The sequence below is a fragment of the Amblyomma maculatum genome, chromosome 1, assembly GCF_055883805.1.
Source record: "Amblyomma maculatum isolate TAMU_Amacu chromosome 1, ASM5588380v1, whole genome shotgun sequence".
In the NCBI taxonomy this organism is placed as follows: domain Eukaryota; kingdom Metazoa; phylum Arthropoda; class Arachnida; order Ixodida; family Ixodidae; genus Amblyomma; species Amblyomma maculatum.
The window spans coordinates 348227739-348250371 of NC_139344.1; the positions used below are offsets into that span (position 1 = coordinate 348227739).

The 22633-nt window shown below is 44.8% G+C and overlaps 1 protein-coding gene across 2 annotated transcripts in view; it reads right to left on the minus strand.

Annotated features, from left to right (window-relative positions):
- The window catches only part of LOC146207707 (uncharacterized), a 37032-nt gene that overhangs the window by 9716 nt on the left and 4683 nt on the right, over positions 1-22633 (minus strand). Inside the window, exon 2 of one of the 2 annotated variants that reach the window (XM_084587144.1) lies at positions 4354-4415. The exons of the other annotated variant lie outside the window; for it this stretch is intronic. Coding sequence (XP_084443270.1) covers positions 4354-4415 — 62 coding nt within the window. The remainder of the gene's footprint in view (positions 1-4353; positions 4416-22633) is intronic. 2 annotated transcript variants of the gene reach the window in all.

Genomic DNA, 22633 nt, shown 5'->3' on the forward strand with positions numbered 1-22633 from the left:
TTGCGTTTCGCCACCTTTGGAATACGGCCGTCGAGGCTTCGACCGAGCCGGCGTGACCGTCTTCATTACTCATATGGACCGAACTCGTTTCCTCGGGATCAGCATTCGAGGGGTCTTAACCACTGAGCCACCGCGGCGGGCCAGACATGTGCGTAGATTTCGCAAATTACAAATTAATCCAAATCTTTTTTTCCAAGAGCAAACTGCGTGCTGCAATACAGCGAGAATCCCACTCCACTAAAGAAACATTTCTTAACTGTAATATGCTGCAATCAGTCTGTTTATTAGCCTCATCTTATTGGGAACGCGAGCAGCATACCATGCACTTATAATTGTTTCGTTTGAGAGTACGCTGCAGTTTGTAGGCTGCAAAAAAAATGAGAAATTTTAACAGGCGGTGGGCTTATTGATTTTTACCTTTTCGCAGTTTTCCTGAACATTTTCTCATATTTTCTTCATTAACTCGATCCTGTGCCAGCTGCCCCACCTAATTCTCTTAAAGTTCCTAATTTAATCAGCTCATTTAAATTTCTGTGTCTCCCCCTGCTACGTTTGCATCTCTTGGTTTTTCTACAGCAGACCTAATTAGTATGGCATGAAGTTAAGCTTGTTGATTACAGTTCAGCATAACATAAAGTCTTGCTCAGAACAGGACAGAAGAAGAGGACAAAGCATGAGTGGGGCTTGTATTGTGTAATGGTCTTTTGTCCTGTTCGGTGAGGGATTTTCAGTTAAGCTTTAATTACTCGTTGTGAGTGCAGTAGAAAGTTCAATAGCAAAGCACTCCCACTCATCTTCAGCATAAATAATTTCTAAAATTATGTCGATAAAAGTATTTTTAATATTCATCTAATACTTCGTCATTTTTCTTAAACTGAGCCCCACTACGTTTTAAGGCCAGTTTTAACAACTCAGATAGAGCGGAGGAGAACTGTGAAAGAAACTTTTTGATTTGGAACAGAATCTTACGTCCTTCCCATCAACATGTGCAGACCACTATCTTGCGATATTTCACTTTTGCATCGCAATTAAAGGTGCTACAGCTAGCTAGATTTGGAAACCAAAACGCGGGGGAAAAGGAAGACTCGATGACGATGGGGCACGAACACTTAGTAATACGCTTCGATAAGTGAGGCCCTGGCTTTTCGTCTAATTACCCGCCTCCCCTCTCCCCCACCCTGATCTCACAGACTTGATTTAGTTGGCATAAATTTATGTGCATATTTTGCGTCCAGTACGTTGCACACAGCTTCAGTCACGCAAAAGATATGAAACCAGCCAGTGTTTCGTAAAACGTTGTTTTGAAATGAAACAAAAGCTGACCGCAACATAAGTCAAGCAGCCAGTGCGCGGTGCATAGCGCCGCATAGACCCACTTCAGGGTGAAGACCTCGCCCATATTTCTCCAGTTTTAACCATGTCCTGTGCTAGCTGTATCCACTTGAACCCTGCGAACTTTTTAACCTAATCTGCCCACATAACTTTCCCACTGCACATGCACTGTACAATTATTATGCAGTATCATAAAGGCCCTATTGTAGCGCTAACACCATTACGTTCGCTACCCAGTATTCGTACACATATGCGACATCATGAAGGCCTCATCGGAGCGGAAAGCGTATTATACTCACTACCTAAAACTTTCATGTTTCTTATGAGATAGGATAATGCCCCAATCGAAAGACGAATATACCCGCTGCCCATGAACTGCACATTTATTACGTAAGAATTTAAGTGCTTCATTGGGGCAGAAAGGTAATCACATTCACTGCCCGTGATCTGTATGGGCAATTAATATGCAATAACCGTTCCATCGGCGTGGAAACTCCATTGCAATCACTGCCAATGCACTTTGCGTTTATTGCTCAATAATATAGAGACCCTATTGAAGAGATAACACAATTACGTCAACTGACCATGGGCTGCACATTTATTATGAAATAATATAAAGACCCAAATGGAGCGCAAAGCCCGTCACATTCACTGCCTATGAACCGTACATTCATTATTCATAGCAAAAAGGTCCCGTTGGCGCCAAAGGCTGATCGTTCACTGCCCATGAATTGCATGTACATTTATTGCTCATGAAATTGATGTACACACTTGCCACCTGCGAAATGGTAGGTGGCAAGAGTTACCTATCACCGGCCAAAATTTGTACATAGAGCGGCAGCTGCCACCTGCCACTGTCGGCAGGTGGCAAAGTGCAGGCAAGTAAATCCCCCTGTCCTCTCCTAGGGAAGAAGCGGAGAATACGGAAGTGGCTACCACGGGAACTAAAAGGTTCTAATTATAACGATTAGTACTGGATGGATTGTGTGAAATCATGAACTGTGTGCACGGTAAAGCATGTATACATGCATGCATATACTGCAAGAGAATATATACTGCACGCGAGCGGCGCCTGACATAGCAATTCTGGTGTCGAGTCCATTCGATTGGCCATAATATGGCTGAGCACTCAACCGGTGACTATGGAAGCTAGGATTGCTTTTTTTGTGAGCGCTCGCTTGCAGTTCGGCGTGATTCGGAACGCAGTGGAACAAGCCTGTTATAACGATTTCTGCTGGCTGATCCAAGCTGGGCGCCCGAATCGGAACAGACAAAGCAACTGAACTTCAACAGAACGAATAAGCTTTGGTCGGTGAGCAGAACATCCAGAGTGCATGGCTGGAGCATGCCGAACCGGTTCTGTAAGTTGAGGTCCAAACCTAAAGCAAAATGCGTTGCGACTGACAAATAGGCGGGAGGTGGCAACCTGCTACTTGCTTTCGCACGCTGCTAGCGCTGTAGACATTTTTCGACAGATGCCCTTTGGTATAGACCCCTCAGAGAAACCGTTTTTTTTTTCTGTTTTTGGTTGGGCGTGGAGGAGTTAATCCTCAATTATTTCCGGTGGTACGAGCACAGCCCAGTCTGTAATCTGGCAGCGCCCTACGACCTCTTTTTCAGAATCTCTATACGTACGCGAAAAAGCGGCGATGCGGGGTGTCCTCTGCCGATATGTCTGAAGTAATTAAAAGCTGCCAAAAAATTTCCGCAACCTCCGCAAGTGCCAACGCCACGGACTAGAACTTCCGGTGAGATCCAACTCTGGTAGGTAGACTGAGCTAGGGAGCTCCTAGTTCCTCTATCTGCCAGTGGAATCCGCGCAATCTACCTTGGTCGATCAGTAGGATTCAAACTCGTCATCGAGGAGCAAGAAATTTTCCAAAATTGGAAAAAAAAAAACTGACAAAAAAAAAACAATCAAGACAGAGACGACGAGACAACAGACCGGCGGAACAGGTGCGTGCATCGCAACTTTTCCCAATTTTAAAAGATGCTGAACAAACTAGCCCGGCAATATGCTTTACGGAGTAAGACAACCTGCTCTGGCACGACCAGGGTAAATCGCCATTAGTTTTGCTCGCCACTCACAGAGTAGCCCACTCTTAGCATCAGCACGCTAGCTCGTAGCAGTTTGCTTCGGTTCCCCAGTGTATCTGAGCAGGTCACACCTCGAAACAGAAGGACATGCCATGCGAGGTATACCTCTTCTAGGCAGCTCTAAACATGTGCCACTTAGCTTTAAATGGCGCCCTGTAGGGCTCAACAATGCATTCAAGGGAGCTGAAGGCTTGCTGGTTTGTTCATCCTTAAAGCAGTCGACCCTGTATGTGCTGTCATGCGTTGCAGCTAACCCCGGGGTTTCATAGCCGCATTTCCAAAGCCATCGGGAATAGGTATACTCGAAGAGTTGTTTTCCACGATTGCCACCAGAAGACCACTGTAGGTCATGAGTGTTATGTACAACTGCAACGTTCACCCACTGACAAGTGCGTATGTGATTAGAAGGGACATCGGTGTAGGGGATAAGGTGTTGCCAAGGGTAGAATATCTGTACTCAGCTGATACAGTAAAGCCAACGCGAGCACCATACACAACATTCCAATGCATTGCCTACGAAATCCTGGATGGAGGTAGCGTAAAAGTGATGCGCGATTGCAGATATTTCTTCGAAGCCACGAAATTTATTGCATGAATAATAATTCACATTGAAGACGAAACATTTCAAGGAAGCGTTCGAATGACACGCACGCTCCATAAGACCTAGTATTACATTGTAGCGAGCTTCAATTGTAAACTTCTGACCGAACATCCGCTGGCAGAAAAACAAGAGGAGTTATACGGCTGCTGTGTAGCATAAAAGAGGGTAGCGAATTGTGGTGTATGTCATTGGTTGGCAGAAATAAAGCGGAACACGCTGAAATGATAATCACAATTCATTTTCAAAAGAGCGAACTGGGTAAAGGGCCGAAAACAGTTCAATAGTGCTTTAATTCACAAAACACTGAAAATTATTTTCTTTACCTTATTTCTGCCCTTTCTCGTTAATTCACTCAGGCCCGCGTCCTTGTACCTAGTGGGCCCTCCTGAAGGAAAACAAAAACGCAAATCATCACAAGGCTGTGGAGGAGCCATTGCCTCGACACTCGACAGGAGCGCCTTATTCAGCCTCAGAGAGCGCGAAGGATGCGTCATCTGAGATCGTGTAAGATTCGGTGCTTAACAGACCGAATGCAACGAAAAACATTATTTGACAATTGCGTACCGCTGTATTCCAGCTTCTCGCTTTGTCGTTTAAGGAATAGTTACCTAATCCTTGAGAGTGCACCAAGCTGAGTGTAGTTATCTGCCCTCGCAATGTTGAATTAAGTTAGCTGCATTCTTAACTTCTCAGAACAGGAAACGTAGACCCTCTTGTTATAGTGTTTTCTTTGGGGGGCAAACCATATTGTGTGCGCTGACCGAGAAAAACGTCAGAACATGTATCGGATGCTTTTTACAAATGTCTCGTTCAAAATGCTGTCCCTGTCTGCTAACTGAAATATACAAAACGCCGGTCAGCTATGGACGAAGGGCTCAACTTACTCAACTCTGGAGTTTTCGCGCAGTTATATTCGCACGCAGCCTTCAGTTAGCATCTTCGTAGACGCAGTGTGTACTACCAGCATACGTGCATACTAGGCAAACCACAATTGCGCAGGAAAGCACCAGTGAGCTGTTTGAATATACAAACTCAGTGGTTTCAACAACGGCAACATTAACAGATATTTTAATGCCCTGCCACATAAAAACCAAAAATGAGTTTGGAGGTAAATTCCCCTGTCCTCTGAAAAACATTGTATTGTTATTCGTATTGTCAGGAGAGAGCATTGCCTTTTGTGATGTATTTGCTTCGTTCCTGATGTTTTCTATGCTGCGGGGCCACCTTACAATGATACCATCTCTGGTCACGGGCCGCTGCACTGCTTTGCTGCAAGAAATTTGATCTGCGACGCCGTGCCCGGGGCACGCAAAATGAACTGAAACCAAGCGGTGGCCGCTTATCGCAGTTTACATGTTTTCCATGAAACTGGGCGCTGGTGTCCAGATCGCAATCTGACGGTTGGCCGGAACGTCGACGAGGTATGCAATGTCAATGGCTTTAAACAAAAAGAAGGGCGCTTGAGTCCAGTAAAGGTGTGTCTAGGTTTGTGGGCCGGACCTGACGTCGAGTGCAAATGGTCCGGGCGAAGGTGCGAGAAACTGTGCCAATGGCGCGTTTCAGTGGTTCTCTGCTATCAATGTCCCGTGCTAGAATTCTTTTCGATGACTCAACCACAGGGCGGATTGTTGCACTGCTGGATTTCAAAAAGAGCCTTCGAAAAAAAATCACGGGCATTGTCCTTAGGTACATTGTTCCCGCTGGACACCATAATGTCGACCCTTTTATTAAAGTGTCCTCGAAAAATTATTTTCTTCTCCTACTTGATTGACGTGTTCACAGCATAAATTGACTAGATACGATTTCATTCGATCAAGAAGGCATACCTTTCAACCATGACGTGAAATCGTTTCCCAACGTTACTTTGTTTGCTCATATTATCGCTCGTAGAAGATATGCTGATAGATGTTCCAGCTTGTATTTTTAGCTTTTGTGGGTATCTTTAGAGCACTCGGTTACTGAGTCGAACCTGTGTTCAGCCTTGGCCATGGTGCCAGCCTTTTGATGGAAGTGAAACAAAAGGGCACCGATATTCTGCGAGATGTCCACCCAAGTTAAGAACTTTGGGTAGTGTACACTAATCCGGCACCCTCCAATATGCCGTCCCCCACGGCCCTCGTGCCGACTGGGGTCGCTATAAATCTCGAATTCCGCACATTGTAGCATTCAAACCATGCAGAAGGAAGAAAAGTGAAGTGAAGTGATAAACTTCGGCTGTCTCAACTTTCTATCCCACCTTGGCCAACAGAATTTCCATCTGCCTTGAGCAATTTAATAAAAACAAGAGTACATTAGTGCAGCAATAATGGGTATTTACACTAGACAAGGTAAGCAGAAAGGCCGATATTAAGGTAGGAAGTATTTAACAATACCTTTGTTTTCGGGTGGCATATCTTGAATACTCGAAAATATGCAGCCAAATTTCCGCACTGAATCATAATTCGCGAGGAAATAAATGTTGGTCAGAAAATAAGATATGATAAACAGCATGCACGTAAATTGTCTGCATCACTGGATGACACTGCAGACATTAGAGAGGTCTATATAGTTAAAGAAACGGGAAGAACCTAAATCGTCACGAAACCGTGTGGCAGAAAGAACTGTCTAAATGTCACTGCTTAATGACTTCGACATTATATCGGGAAACTTCATTCCGCGGCGAACAAAAACATATGCCTTTATTTTTCTTCATCGTCTTTAGGAAGGAGATCGTTACCAGTTTTGGCACAGTTTTTCTACTAAGCATATGCAGGCTGTCTGCTACAATACTGTCCTTTAATTAGCCCAACACTGCCCCATACATGCAGCGTCTATCAAATAAGATGCATGGTCACTGTTGAGGACTTTTTGTTAATGCTCTAATCCGAAATACTGGGTTGCGAAATTTGATTCAAAGGATTAGAAGAATGTGCGTATTATTCAGTAAAATTTAAAAGGAACAAAATAGCGCAAGCTTCGCTGTTTAAGAATTTCACGTACGCTCGCAGCTACCAAATCTGAAAAATTTTGATGCAAATGTATGGAGTGATGTGTCAAGAAAAAGATAGACATGAGGTAAACGTCACTGTCCAATGAACTTTTTTGTGACTACTTTCGAGTCACTTGCGCATTTTGCGTGCAAGAGAGAAGAGGCTGCTGCGCATTCTTTGAATGGTAGATGAAATGGGGCCATCGTACTGCTTGGCCACACGAACCGTTGTCATCAATCACATGATCGCGTATAATACCACCCTGTAATGACACTCATAGGACCAATTTCCAACGGAATCCATGACCATGACCCCATTTTCTAGTTTTTCACCCTGACACGGTGTTACATCACGTGAATGTCCCTAAAATGTTTGCTTTCTTTGTTTTCTCTACCGAAAGCTACGCGTACTCCAGCTCGAACGAACTGATTTTGACTTTCTTGCTATCCATTTTCTCTACTTTTTGTTTTTTACCTTTCTTTCGCTACGTTCTTCACTTTGATCGCCCCTGCCCCCCACGAGCGTGGCTCGTGATCGGCCTGCGCCGACTCCTGTCGGCAAGGTCGGTCGCTTTGGCCGTGGCGAGTCCTAATTGGCTGCCCCTGCTGCAGGGTCCACATGTTTCGCCAGTATTTTCTTTCTTTGCACGCAGTGAATTTCTTGGCCTCGGTACATGCCTTTGCGCCTTTGAATGTACGACACGAATGTTGCGTCACATGAATAGAACCACGGCTAATGTGCCTGGCGTTCTCGAGGTTTTGAACACCGATTTTTTTTTTTTTTTTTTTTTTTTTTTTTTTTACTGTTCGAATTTCTTTTGCCATCAGCTGGTCGATACCACGAACAAAACTAGAGCCCTCTCCAATTTTATTTATTGATTTACTGAAGGTTTTACGTTTCCCATGGGGCATTTCCTCGGGAATTTAATATATCGCAGTAAATTGTAATAAAGAAAACGCATGGCAAATGAACTAATTCGAGATCCCAAGAACGGTATTGAGAAGACCAACCACAAACATAAAGATTGACTAAGGAAAAGGTATGGTAATAAAAAACAATATTCGCACGCGAAGAAGGTATGGTCTCTCTTATCTCTCCTCCGACTCTGCATACAGCGAAAACTCAGTTCAAGAGAAATCGTTACTTTCAATTTAAAATCAGTACCAAAAGCTTCTTTGAACGAAGTTTATTTTGCTTTGTCGAAATACGGCTGTGGTTGAGGGACATGTTATTATTCAGGTGGCACCTTGCAATACACAGCGACAGTTTCAGACTTTCAATTCCAGTGTGAACTGACTACACCAAATATAAGCTCCTAGTTTTCTTTGTATTACCGTGGCGAATTATGTGAGCGCTTCCAGCCTCTTGACATTTACATGACCTATGAAAAAGCAGCATATATTCTCCAAAACAGTTATTTTCCCTTGTGGGGAATTATTTTTTTACCACTCATTGTCCTGCGTTACTGATTCTTCCAGGTTGTTTCGTTCAACATTTCATCAAACAGAAAGCTGGCAGTGAACGCTCAGGTACGTGAGAAAAGATATGCTTAGCGCGAATATAAAAGTAAAGAAGGCGAAGAGCCAGGAAAGATTAAGAAAGCATCGGCTGCTCTATGAAAACTATTCAACTGTACGCGATGTAGTGCAAGGGTTGGAATGAAGTGGTGGAGGACATAGGAAGTGTTGTAAGGAGATACTCATAACGTAGATAATTTCTCATAGTAAACCTTGCTCTTCACATTTTGCATGCTTTATAATACTTAAACCAGAAAACAATGCGACCTGGGGTTGCTAGTTGCGTTTGAGGCTAAAAAGATAAGAAAAAAATATATATTTTTATTTTTGTGCATTCTCTTCCCTCGGATTAATTAAAAGCGAACGCGCTCGAGGTGGCCGTGTTTCACCTGAAAATTGCAACCAACGCTCTGTAAATAATATGCTTGCAGAGCAGTTTAGTGTACAAGGGCGGCCATTAGGGGTGATTGCGAACGTTATAACACGAAGACCTTATTCATTCGGCAGACCCTAGGTTTATTAGGTAACGAGACGTAAACAACCCACCTCCAAAATAACTTCAACCGACTCTGCCAGGACACCATAGCTTACGCCTGAAAGCATTTCTTCCGGGAAAAGCTTAACACGCTTTCGTTGGGAGAGTCACGCGAGTCACGCGAGTTGCGCGATGCCAGCGTTTAAGGCGTGTCGTCGCCAGTGCAGCTTTGACTAAAAAATTAATCCCGAGACCGAGGTCAGCTAATTACCTTAAATATATAGACAAATACCAAGACTGGATGTTTCGTTGGCCTCATTGTGACACCCATTGATTAAAAACATCGCTTACATGACCGATCAGGGGAATGAGAAGCCTGCAGTTACATGTCAAAGTAACAAGTAATGTAGCTTGAGAAGCCTCGCGTCACTTAAGTTTATGAAATTCTTCATGATCGGTGTCGCCCTCCATGGGTCGCCGCTTTTCTCCTTCAGCCTGCCTTAGTTTATTATCCTTTCTTTGGGCAAAGAATGCGGTTACTTTGGCCAACGCTACGCGACCTTCGTCGGGCGCGAGAAACGGAAGCCGTTCTACTGTAGGGTGTGGGCCCGAAACAGGCGCACAATTTGACGATTCCGGTGTAGATAGTTCTGCGCGACTAATGTCTCCCCTCTCCCTCACCCGAATATTAACGGCAATCTTCGGTCGAGATTGTCTTTGTCGATTAGCATGCTTCGTTTCCCGTTCATAACGCATTTTTTCTATTTCTTCAGTTCTGATTTATGCCCTTCTAATGCGGCAGCGTTATCCTCCTGATGTATGACTTGCGAAATGCAATAAAAATGCATGACTGGTGGAAACCACTTCAATTTCACGGCATAAAAGTGCACAGAAAGACGGAAATAAGTGATTTTTATCAAACTGACACTCGACGACAGGCGCAACATCTGAAATGGCAATTAAACTTCGCTTAGTGCACATTTCTCTAATCATGCTTCCTCGGCGCACTCGATTACAGGCGCATATTAAAGTATGCCTGATATAGATGGATAAATGCAGATGTCATTTATGCCACGGAGCGTGACGTGAATGCCACTTATAAATTCTTTCTTCTTACACTGCGTAATAGCTAAGCGCAGGCTAGGTAGGAGATCTAAATTTGTGAAGGTGGCGTGCCTTCTGAACAACCATGGCACTAAATCTGTGACCATCAATTAACGACCAGGTATCGCGAATAATGGTAAGTAGTGGTTCCGTTCAGTTTTGCTTAACTCTCGACGCTCATTAAGCCAGCCCCGTTTCAAGGAACAATAGTTGTAAAGGGGCTGGTATTTATAATACCTTGTTGGTAAAGAACATTGTGCGCTTCTAATAAATTGACAAAACGGAGTAAAGGAGAGCACTTGGGCGTCGAGAATTTTCTGCAAAGCGCTCGATTCCGGTGAAACAAGCACGCGACCTTGACATCCTTACCTGTGTTTTCAATGCTTGAATTTTTTTCCCCTGTATCAATATACAAACCAAGATTTCAGTTCATGACTCTTCATACTACAAAATTTTGTTTTCAGGAATATAGTCCGCCATATACGCTTCCATATACAATGGTCGCTTAGGGTAACAAACTGGATTCCAAGGGAAGTAAAGCGTAGCAGGGGGCGGCAGAAAGTTAGGTGGGCGGATGAGGTTAAGAAGTTCGCAGGGGTCAAGTGGATGCAGCTAGCACAGTACCGGGTTAATTGGAGAAATATGGGAGAGGCCTTCGCCCTGCAGTGGGTATAATCAGGCTGACGATGATGATGATGATGATATGCTTCCCATGAAGCTTGAAACATAAAAAAAGATCATTTCGAGAGAGAGAGAGAGAGAAAAAACTTTTAATGAGCATATAATCAGTAAAAATTCGCAGGAGCTGGGTGGTCGGTGCCCCTAGTCCAGGGCTCCGCTGGCAGCAGCTGACTTGCGGACTAGCTGGATAATTCAGGCTTGCTGGTCCAGGTTGTCGCTGGTCAGGGCCGCCTCCACCTGCTCGTGTGTCGGGCATGGCACTATTAACGTTGGGTCAGGTTTGTCCTGGCATTCCCAAGAGATGTGATAGAGTGTGGGGCTTGCACCGCACCAAGGACAGTAACTCGTGTATTTTGTTGGGCTTATCTTATTTAAAATTTGAAGATTAGGGAATGTGTTTGTTTGTATTTTTCTCCAGTCTATAGCGTCCGAAGAAGGAAGTTGTTTGTGTGGTGGTGAGAAAATTCTTCTTTCTAACCGTAGGTGTTCCAGCCTGTCGCCGTAGGGTCCTAGGAGAGGGGTGAGGTAGGGATGGGGATCCGCCCGGTTTGTGAGAGCTCGGGCTAGATCATTCGCTACCTCATTTCCTTCTAGGCCTTCGTGTCCAGGTGTCCATGTAATTGTGTGCGTCTGGGAGATGGAACGTAATATTGCACACGCTCTTTTGTGAGGTTTTCCGGCCAGGTAGTCCCTGCAGGCTGGTTGGGAGTCCGTCACTACGTGTGATGACTTCTTTTGGTTGTCTTGTGTTTTTATGGTGATGGCTATTGCCAGTGAATGCGCTTCCGCAGGATCCTTGGCATAGATCGAAGCCTGAATAATTAGCCTCTTCTTGTGGTCAACTGCAGCTATTGTGAACTTGCCAGGTTCGCCGTAAGCCCCTATGTCCACGTAGACAACCTCCGCGTCTTTAGACAATTGTTTTTCCAATGATTTCGAGAGTCACCTGCCGTTTTGAACATAGAGAACATCATTTATGCCCCCTAGACAAAGGACTTTTAAACACTGTACGCCTCAAAATGTGTGCACAAAACAGTTAGAGGCGATACATGTCATGAGCACCAAAAGACAAGAGCTAAGGAGGAAGGGGCGACACATGGGCTTCTTCCCTCGTCCTCATCCTTTCGGGCTCAATATAGGTACGGGCATTACCAGCTCGAACCTATTTTCGTTTTGTTGAAATACATTCATTTTTTTAAAAGTCGTTACTCCCTGTTAGGCTTTTCTCGCAAATTTCTTTTAATTTTGCTAACGCTTCAATTACTTTCCAGTTTGTTTTGTTTTATTTTCAATGCTTAAAACAGGCCACCAATGTAATTGACTCACGTCAGCGGTTCTTTTCCCTATCTCTTAGAACAAATTATTAACCCCACGGAGAAAGGAAGTGTCTCGAAATCATTTCTTAAGCAAACACCAATCAATCCGCGTAGCTCTCTCTGTCAGGCCACGGCTGCTTAAGCCGACACAAGAGCAACGTTGTTTAGCCCCTGACAATAATCAAGCGACTCTGCAGGGCCGCACGGACGGGCGGCTGATGGCTGTCACACAAGCCGATACGAGCCCGTGCAATGGAGCAACAGGAAATTTGTCGGCTTCGTTCACGCCCGCCGATGATGCGGCCTTGTCGGGTCCACTCAGTTTTTCTTTTCGCTTTATTTGTTGACACTGCTATGCATAATACCTTCCTCCCGGCTCCCCGTGACTGCCGTGTAAAAGTGAGCGTGCGTCTGCCTGAGACTCCGCAGGGAGGAAAGTTTCCAGCCTTTTTAAGCGGTCGGAATGTGGAACGCGTGGACCGGTCGTCGATTGACTTAGAGCCTGTCCCAAGAGGAGCGGTGGCATTGAATTCGGAGCAGCCCTGTAACGAAGTAGTTCAATGCATTCGGCCGCTTTGAGGCGTATTCACGTTCAAAGTGTGATGACGTAAACAGGAAAGGTATGTGCGATGAAAGAACTGCACCATAGCCATCGCAATCAGTATTCACTATTGATTTGTATGAGTACTGTCCTTTTTCGCTTACCCACTGAGGTCAAGCAAGACTGAAAAATGATTGCATAGCTCACTAGCCGTTCCTCCTCCTCACCCGGTTGTCCTTCAATAAACTCAACCGATCTTCAACCCGCGCCTATAAAATTTCTTGCCCAGTAGAGGAGCACGGCAGTTTTAAGGTGAACCGGGCGGTCGCTAACGATACTCACGGACTCTCAGACAGCCTGTCGAAATTACATGAATGGTAGGATAGGTCGTCACGCACTCCGTACACTCCTCAAAGCGAGCGACACAATTAAAAACCACGGAGAAAACAAGATCACACACAAAATTATGTGGGTACCGGGGCACATGGAGGTGGCTGGGAACCAAGAAGCTGACAGGATAGCTCGAGCATACACTACTTTCTGAGCATCCGACGATTCCACAGAACTTTTGACAGCATCCATGGTATACTCGGACATACTAGAAAATTACAGAGGCAGAAGAATGCGATATCCCCCACCGCACAGTTCTCTGAACACAGGGGAAGCTGTCATTTGGAGACAATTACAGACAGGTTCATACCCAAACTTACACATACTAAACAAAATGCACCCTACCATATACGCGGACAGATGTCCGTGGTGCGACGAAAAACCCACACTATATCACGTCACATGGGTCTGTCAAAACATAGATGTGGTCCCCAAAATCCGAAACCCGAGTGCGGAGCAATGGGAGACTCTGCTGTCCAGCGACCGCTGCGAAGATCAGCAAGGTCTGGTACAGTGAGCTCAATGGGCGGCAGTGGCCAGCGGAGCCCTGGACTGAGGGCAACCGACCATTGGAAAGAAGTGAATGAGGTCGACGGAGAAGACTCCTGTGGATGCAACAAGGATACACCTCTGAAGACGCCCCAAAAATCGCAAAAATAATATAGGGCTAACTAAAGTTTTTTCTTCCTTCCTTCCTTCTTTCACTACGGCGTCTCTCATAGCCTGAGTTGCATTGGGACGTTAAACCCAACAAACCAAACCAAACCTTCCTTCCTTAAGGCGAAAGCCTCTAATGCCTTATCGTTATCAGCAGGAACTGTCTGCAGAGGCTGTCGGCAAAAGGTGCCACACTTTCGAGACGCACCATATATGGGCATAGGTCAACAGTAACTAATTGAAAGGTGGTTAATGGGTTAATTGGTTGAGTAGTAATGAGTAACATGAAAATTAGACACTTAGGTAGTTTACTAATTAGCTGCTTAGTTAGAGTAAGTAATGAAATAAAAACTAATTAACGACATAATTATTTTAATAACTAAAACAAATAATTTACATAAATAACCAATACACTAATAAACTATAAAATTACCTGATTAACTAAATGAAATTAATTATTTAATTAACTAATTGACTGCCTAACCAAATAATTCGTGGTCTCCGAATGAAGCGATGACGTCACCATCGAAATGACGTCACATCCGGTCATGTCTAATAACCGGAATTGATGTCATAGAATTGATGTCATGATGTCACGATCATGATGTCACGACTAGCCATAACGTCACCAGGCGATTCACGCATAGAGGAAGGTGTCACCCCGCCGGGCGTCCGATCCAACCGTCCGTGCTCCGCTTTTCATTTGGCGGTTCTTCGAACACCGCATCACACAGCATACAAAAGCAGACGCAGTACAGCAGTCACCAGCGGCAATTCAAATTGTTTTAGAGGAAAGAAAAGACGCCGTATCTGTCACAATGTTCTGCGGACACCTTAACAGAGCCGTAAGGTGAAGGAGGAAGGTGCGAGTAAAAAAAAAAAGAAAAAGAGGTGTCGCAGTGGAAGGCCTCGGACCACTACGCAATAGACGCTTTCTTTTTTTTTTTTTGTCACATGGTAATTATTACACGCGGTTATGTGCAGAAAGCGTTATGTACACTGACAATTTACAAAGCACTCAGCCGTTGCTGAGCTGCACAACAGAAAACACAAATAAGAGTCAGGCAAAGATAAACACCGTGTCACCAGCGGAAACCAGACAGGTTGAAAGTCAATTTCTTCATAAATGTCCTTCAGTTGCAGCATCATTCTGCTAAAATGGAGTCTAGGTGGAGCAACAAGTTCAGCGTTGCGATCCAACATGCTTGTCTTCCACAAGCTATGAAGTCCAATAAGGAAAAACATGTCATATGGTTCGTAATCAGATTGTGTAACAGCCAGATAACGCACACGGTACAAATTTAGAACAAAGTCTTTGTTTATAATTCTTTGTAGGACGTCTCAAAAGAGAACTGAGCCTTTGCAATTAACGAAACAGTATTCAATTGTTTCAGGCACATCACACAAATGGAAATTTACAGACGATACAAAAATATTTTTCCTATGGAGCCATGCGTTAACATTTCGACTCAAAATACATAATTACGGACTCGCGAGGAGCCTGTCGGAACGTCAGACAAGGCTGGACTCCCTTACTAGCCTCTATAATTTATTTAAATTGCAGTCGGGATACGGACCCCGCACCCCGCTACCGTATATGGGCCCCTGCTCATGAGGGTTTGGCAGGAAACGAGGCAGCAGACGCAGCCGCCCGCGCGCTCTCTCACCGGGCTGTTTTCTCCTCCCTACCCGATCAGGAACCCGATTTTAATCCGGCCTACACCTTCAAAGATATCACGACGTATTATCAAAATTGTCATCGCCTTTACCCCAGCCCATGTAAAGGTCTCAAAAAGGCGGATGAGCGGCTCCTTCTCCGCCTTTTCACCAATACATTGCTGTACCCGGCAGCCCTAAAACATTTTGACCCCTCCTTTAGTGGCAGCTGCCCACACTGTGGAGCGGTGTCTTCTGAAATATATCACATGGTGTGGGCCTGCCCCTCCGACCCGGCTATTCCCCCCATCCCCAACCCAACCCGGGAGAACTGGGAGGCGGTCCTGCTCGGCTGCCACGACTTACAGGCCCAACAAGCCTTAGTCGGACGCGCCCGAGCTGCGGCAACCGCCACTGAGGTCCCCAACTAGGGACCTCCACCTAGTGCTTGTAAGGACCGGTCCCTTATGGGCCGATCCAAACATACCTCCTGGCCCTTGTCTAAATAAATGTTCTTACCACCACCACCCATGCGTTAGCGGGCACAGCTTCAGCGTGTAATTTAAAGAAAAATGTTTTCGTGCAAGGTGAAATCTGCATTTTGCGCACCCTCTTTAGCACATCATGTCCCTTAAGACCGAAGTATAAAGAACGATACAGTGGTGACGGTGACGGAAAAAGCATTGCTGCCAATTCCTTGTATGGACACTTGCGCGAAACAGAATATAAGTATTCGTTCGAGAACCGTACTGTCAAAAACCGCACCGAAGCATAAGCCTCCTGCATAAATCCTAGTAACTGTGGGCGGTCAGTAAAATCTGGTTTGGTTTGTTTTGGTTTGTTGGGTTTAACGTCCCAAAGCAACTCAGGCTATGAGAGACGCCGTAGTGGAGGACTCCGGAAATTTCGACCACCTGGGGTTTTTTAACGTGCACTGACATCGCACAGCACACGGGTGCCTTGCTTTTCGCCTCCATCGAAAAGCTGCCGCCGAAGCCGGGATTCGATCCCACGTCCTTGGGAATCTGAAGAAATCCCTAAGTTGGGAAGCAAATTCATGAAATTAACTTGCAGGAATGTTCTAATAAAGGGATGTGAACAATCACGAAAAAAGAAGAAATGGGCCACTAACTGCCACACATACACGTGCACTAAGCCGAGCCCTCCTGCACAAACAGATCTGAGTAGGTTATCACGTCGAATCGGTTCAAAATTTGATGACCAGATAAACGTCGCAAATATTCGGTTAAAACGCTGAGTGTAATGTCTAGCTGGAGGACCTGAAGCACGTAATAGACTTTTGTTGTCAGAGCACGTTGCAGGCCTAAGCACGACTGAAGATTGAGAGCCGATAGGAGACAAATGTATTAGCATAACGCTGAACGACTGAAACTCGCTCTTTCCAGTAATTCGCACTTGGCTTAAATGCATGCAGTGGAACGCCCAGATATTTAAGGGGCACACACGACCATTCCACTCCTGCATATAGGAGCGGTGTTGAACCCCACGACCCAAACCAAAGGCCAGAACTCTTGGAGGGATTCATCTGAGCACCGTAAACAGTGCGAAATTGTTCTATGCTGGATATAACTTTTTCTATGCTTGGTTTGTCAGTACAGAAAAACGCAAGATCATCCGCATATGCAAGCACTTTAACCTCATTTTCAAGAAGGGAGAAGCCATGGATACTACTGTTGCCTTAAACACTCAGGCAAAGTGGCTCCAAGTAAAGAGCAAAAAGCAGCGGAGACATCGGACAGCCTTGCTTCACAGAAGAGTTGATTGGTACGGGGCTTGATAGTTGGCCATCTACAATCAGGCGAGTCGAACAATTTCTATGGAAAAGTTGCACCCCCTTCAGTACTACCGAACCAACATTCGTTCGCTCCTGAAGAGAAAACAGGAATGAAAAACAAACTGGATCAAATGCTTTTGCGAGGTCGACCTGAAGTAAAGCAACCTGATCATGAGGGCAGGAGCACGATTCGATTATTGTGCGCGCAGTGTGTACATTACTTTGAATGGCACGGCCTCTCAAGCCACACGTCTGGTGAGGGCCAATGAGAACCGATATTGCGAACTGTAGGCAATTTGATAAAATTTTGGCGAAATTCTTGTAAACCACATAAGCAAGTTTGATTTTCCTTCATCAATACTGTTTGGAATTAAGACTGTGTGACATTTTGTAAAAGACTCGGGAAGGGCCTCTACATTAAAACTCATCACGGAGACATCGAGAAGGATAAGAGGAAGAATAATTTTAAAAGCTGTTTAAAATTCAGAGGAAATGCCAACAGGACCAAGCGTTATTGAGAGAGGCAACTGATCAATTGCCGCTTCTGCCTCCTGCTGCGTGAAATAGCTATTAATTACAGAACAATCCTCTTCTGATAAAGGGGTCCCCAGGGGTGTGAAACGCGAGGTTAGAATTTCTCACAGGCATAGTGGCACTAAACAACATCGAGTAATAATCCACGAATACGGACGTAACCCCATTCGTACTAGTAACCAATGTGCCATTACGCATTAGTCCTGGAATTAGCTTTGCAGTCGTGTGATGACGTTCATCAAGCAAAGCTTGCCGCTTCGGGCGTTCGCAGTGCAAAGCACGCTTGACATGATATCTAATTAAGGCACCCCTGTAACTTTCCGCATCATACCTTTGTAATTCATTTTTGACAACAGCAATTTCGTTCGTATATGAGCCAGGGGATTCACATTCTAGTTCATACAGGTTGCACAAGGTTTTGTTAAGTGCCTGCTCCTGATGTTTCCTATAGAAAGATTTAATTCAGCCAGGTTCAATTGATATCGCACGTACTTCCTGCTTGAACATTTCCCAAGCGGCAAACAAGGATGCACTTCCAGAAAAACATGATTGGAGCTGTGCGCGCACACGAATGATACATTATTGGTCATTTACCAGCGATGAGGTCAACTTCCAAAATTCCTACTGCGACTAACTTTTGAATGGTCATAGCCACCGAGCCGGCACACCACCATGCAGTGATCAGAAAATGAAACCGGTATAGTTTCGCATACAAGCCCGCGGGAAACTAAAGTGCAAGATGCATAAATCCGATCTAGACGAGCATGAGAATGCCCTTGAATGTGAGTGAATGATCTTGGCAGGGTACTCCTGTATTAACTAGGCCTGCATCTTCTGTAACACGAAACAAAAGTTCACCGCTGCTGTGTGTCACTGCGTGCGCCTGGACTAGAACGACCTATGGGGTTGCAAACGCAGTTGAAGTCGCCCATTAGCACAAGATGTTGGTCACTGTCCAGTATGCTGGCTATAGGTTCAAAGAAACTTATACGCTGAGTCACAGTATTTTCGCAGAAACAGAAAACAACCTGCCGACAAGCCCACAGCATGCGCGACAATGACATTAAAATCTCTCAAAAAGGGCTGTAGCGTCCTCTCGGTCTTTTCATCGCTCTCTATCCTCGTCTCTTGGACTGCCACAATATGGACCCCTAAAGTGCCCCTTTGACTTTTTTTCTGCTCTTGCATAGCATTTTATCGTTAGGAAGTACTTATACAACATTCTTTATGAAAAATATCAATAATTGCCGACTTTTGCTGTGATTTCGCAGGTTTGCTGATGGGCGAGAAAATCATAATTTTGATCTAAAGAAAACTGTTTCCACCAGAAAACTGTTTCCACAAGGGCAAAGGTGAACTACTTCAATGCAATGCCTTTGTCATAGGAATATTTTGGATGCTTTCTAACTGATTTATTGTTTATTTACTCAACGGCTACTTAGCGCTGCTATGCGGGCTGGTCTGATGGTCATCGAGTCAATATTCTGTCTAGTCAACTAGGCAGCACGAACTCTACCAATATTTCGAATGCCTTGGAACTGGAACTGCGTGCACTGTCACACTCGAAGCACGCGCAGCACCACACTAACGAATAGACCCAGAGCAGTACTATATCTGAAAATATTTAATCTCAACTTGCAACGCTTATTTTGGAGCAGAAAGATCAGGCCGCGAGATGAAACACTGTAGAATGCATATCGCCATTTCGCCAGGAATACAACTTGCCCCGGCTTCCTTAAATATGTATGAATGCTACTACGGCGTGCCTAAGGCAAAGATGCCACTTTCAGGTGGGACTAATATTATTTTGATGAACGAAATCTTGTTACCCTTCCCCGGCTAAACTCGTTCATGATTGCTTGCATGCCTGAATTGGTGCACTTTGGCGTTAAATGACAATTTTTCGAGGATGATCGAGTTTGCAGTGCAGCTGCACAACTCTTCCGGGTTCGATGACGATTAAGAATTTCAAACGCTCTCGTCTCAATAGTTACTCAAAGGGTTCAGGCGACCGTCACGATCTTCCTCGGCCTTCAGTCTACAGTCTTTGACCATATCGGCGCGCAGCAATACCTGTCACGCAGCAAGGTGTACTAAAAATCTGGAAACACAGACATACACAATTAGGGACTGAATTTGACAACGTTTATTACAAAGACCTTACCTAACGATGCTGAAAAATTCTTCGGCCTGCTGTGCATGGCTCATGCAGTAAAGAGATAAGAAGGGAGCATCAGGGAAGGTTTTCTTCCTTCATTATCCTGGTGGTGATAGTGAAGATGATGAATTGATGTTTCAGAATAACATTGATTCCCGTCAAGCGCAAAACCAAGATCACCCTGTGAAATTTCCCCTATGTTGCATAGTGATAGCTGTTAGCTGTCTTGCTCCTATATTGCGGCAAAAGTTCTTTTGCATCACCCTTGGGAATACAATAGTGGTGGTCATCAGTAGTGCCGCTAACATATTCAAAGCAATAACAGCTGCGGCTTTCAGCAGGGCAGCCGTCCTTTTTAGAGCGATGCTCTTTGGCACCCGTTTCTGCGTTTCGCGTCGCCGTTGCCATTGTCCCTCGTAACCAGCTCCGCAGCCGGGGCAGCGCGCGCTCCTGCGCCGCTACCATTCGCCGCTGCGTGTCCCCCCGCCCCTTCCTGAGTGGCGGCGACGGTGTTCTCCGCTTGCCCAAGCGCCGGCTCGGCATCAGCGAGTCCCGGTGCGTGCATCCCAAGCCGAAACGCAGAGCCTCGTTGACTTGAATCGCTAGCGGTGCCAGCGGCATCAGTCAGTCGCTGCTATTTCTTCACAGCGGAACATTCCTTAGGGCCCCCGCGTTGCCTCCCGTGACCTCCCGATAACTTAATTGCTCTCTTCGCTCCTCCTCCAATGCCACCCCTGTGCGCCGGCAATCAGAGCGCTGAATCGGTGGCGGCGGATCTCGATATCTGCACCGCACGAGCCGAAACGTATACCCGCCGCCGTTCACCACTGCGAACCGCCTGCCTAAAAGTTGTCTGAGGCTCTTTCTTTTTCTTTCCTTTTCATGCCTCAATATAATATATGTAATTGTACATGCTTTTTCTTTCCTTTTCATGCCTCAACATAATATATATGTAATGGTACATGCATGTCTTGCTCGAATTCTTTGCCTCAACCCATCGAAAAGTAAAACAGCTGATGAGCAGCGCTCAAATTTCGCATTAGGAAGTAACGTAATGGTCGGCAATTTTTTTACTGCGCAATGGTACAATGAAAAACTGGAATCGTGTAGCAAGCAATCATAGTGTGCCATTTATTAACCTTTGCTGGCTGGCCTGCTCGTTTTCAATTAAACAAAACACGCGTAATGTATCCTGAGGATATCAGGTGCCTTTCAAGACTTCCTCTCCCTCTTTAATGTGCTCTCAAAGATTAAATTATCCGGGACACGTGAACAGTGAGCAGGAAAATTGATGCGTTTTTTTTTTCTCGCTTACATGTAATTTCTGTGCCACACCTTGCCGCAGGTGAATGACTTTCATTATTTGGCGTTTAGTCGCCAGCCACCAACTAAACGACAAAAGTAATGAATGGCTCTCGTTGCTGTTCACGCCTCCTGGAGGTGCTTTTTCTTTTAGTACAGTCTTCGTCAAACGTTTAGAGCCAGAGGGTCCGCTTCTGAACCATGTAGGAGCACTCCTTCAGTTTTCATGGGCGTCCATCCCGTTGGAAGAGATAGCAGAAAAAAATCTTACTTTCAGGAGATTGAGAACACCGGAAATGCATTACAAGCCACATTCTGTGCCTGAGATACAAGCTCTGTTGTGAGCTAAACTTTTTGCCAAGGCTGCGCAAACATTATAACAGCTTACCATGAAAATTTCAGCGGCTTAGTTTCATCGATTTAACCATAAACGACAAGTACTCACGAGTATTACCTAATTGCTACCGACATGCAGGTGAAATTAAAAATAGCTTCATATTATCTGCCTATTTAGATGTCAAGCATGATCTTTTGAGGTCGAAATTCATTATAAAACTTGTTTTTTTTTTTTTTTTTTTTTTTTTTTTTTTACAGTTATAAAATGGTTGTGATTTGCAGCACAAGGAACGTCGCTTTAGGGCGGATGTGTTTTATCTACAATGCAGATCAGCAACTACAATATATATGTTTAAAGAGCCCCATATGCAAGCGCACAAAGTAACGTCCTTTAGGACGGAACAAACTACCGATTCCTATAAAGCGTGTTCTATTAGTGAAGCTTTTGATTTTTTACTTCAACGTTTCATCCACAACTCCATACTGAATCATCTTCGTAGGGTCAGAGAGCCGTTGTTTACTGTCAAAAACATTCGGCGAGAAAAGCTCGGTGGTTATTTTCTAGAAAGTTGTCAAATTTACAACTTTTTTTCATATCATAGCAATGGTGTTCGGCAGCTCTTACAATTCACAGTTTTTTGATTGGGTCCCATACGTCGAAGACTTGGTTTCAACCAGACCGGTATTCTCCAACAACGCATAAAAACACTGCGTGTTTATTATAATTTTAATGTAAACCACACGGTAACACTCAGGCCTTCGCGATTAGCATCCTTAACAATGTCTTTGCAAGTCATCCTGCTCATGTGACTTGATGACTTCATCAACTTTTTACAAATCACCCTGGTCATATCACTTGAGGACGATGTCATTTTTGCAAGTCATCCTGGCCATGTGACTCTCATCTCAAAGTGATGACTTTACGATGTCATCACTTTTTTATTGCGACGTACCACTCCCACACAGAACTCACCCATGTGATATGACATTGTCATGACATTTGACGTCATCACATTTTTCAAGCCATCGCTGTCAATATACTGTCATGTATATTGGTGTGCTCGTCAATTACAGTTAAGACATATTACTCTAAATATGAAAAGCATAGCAGGGGGTGGGAGAAAATTAGTGTGGTCGATGAGGTTAGGAAGCTTGCAGGGGTAGAGTTAATG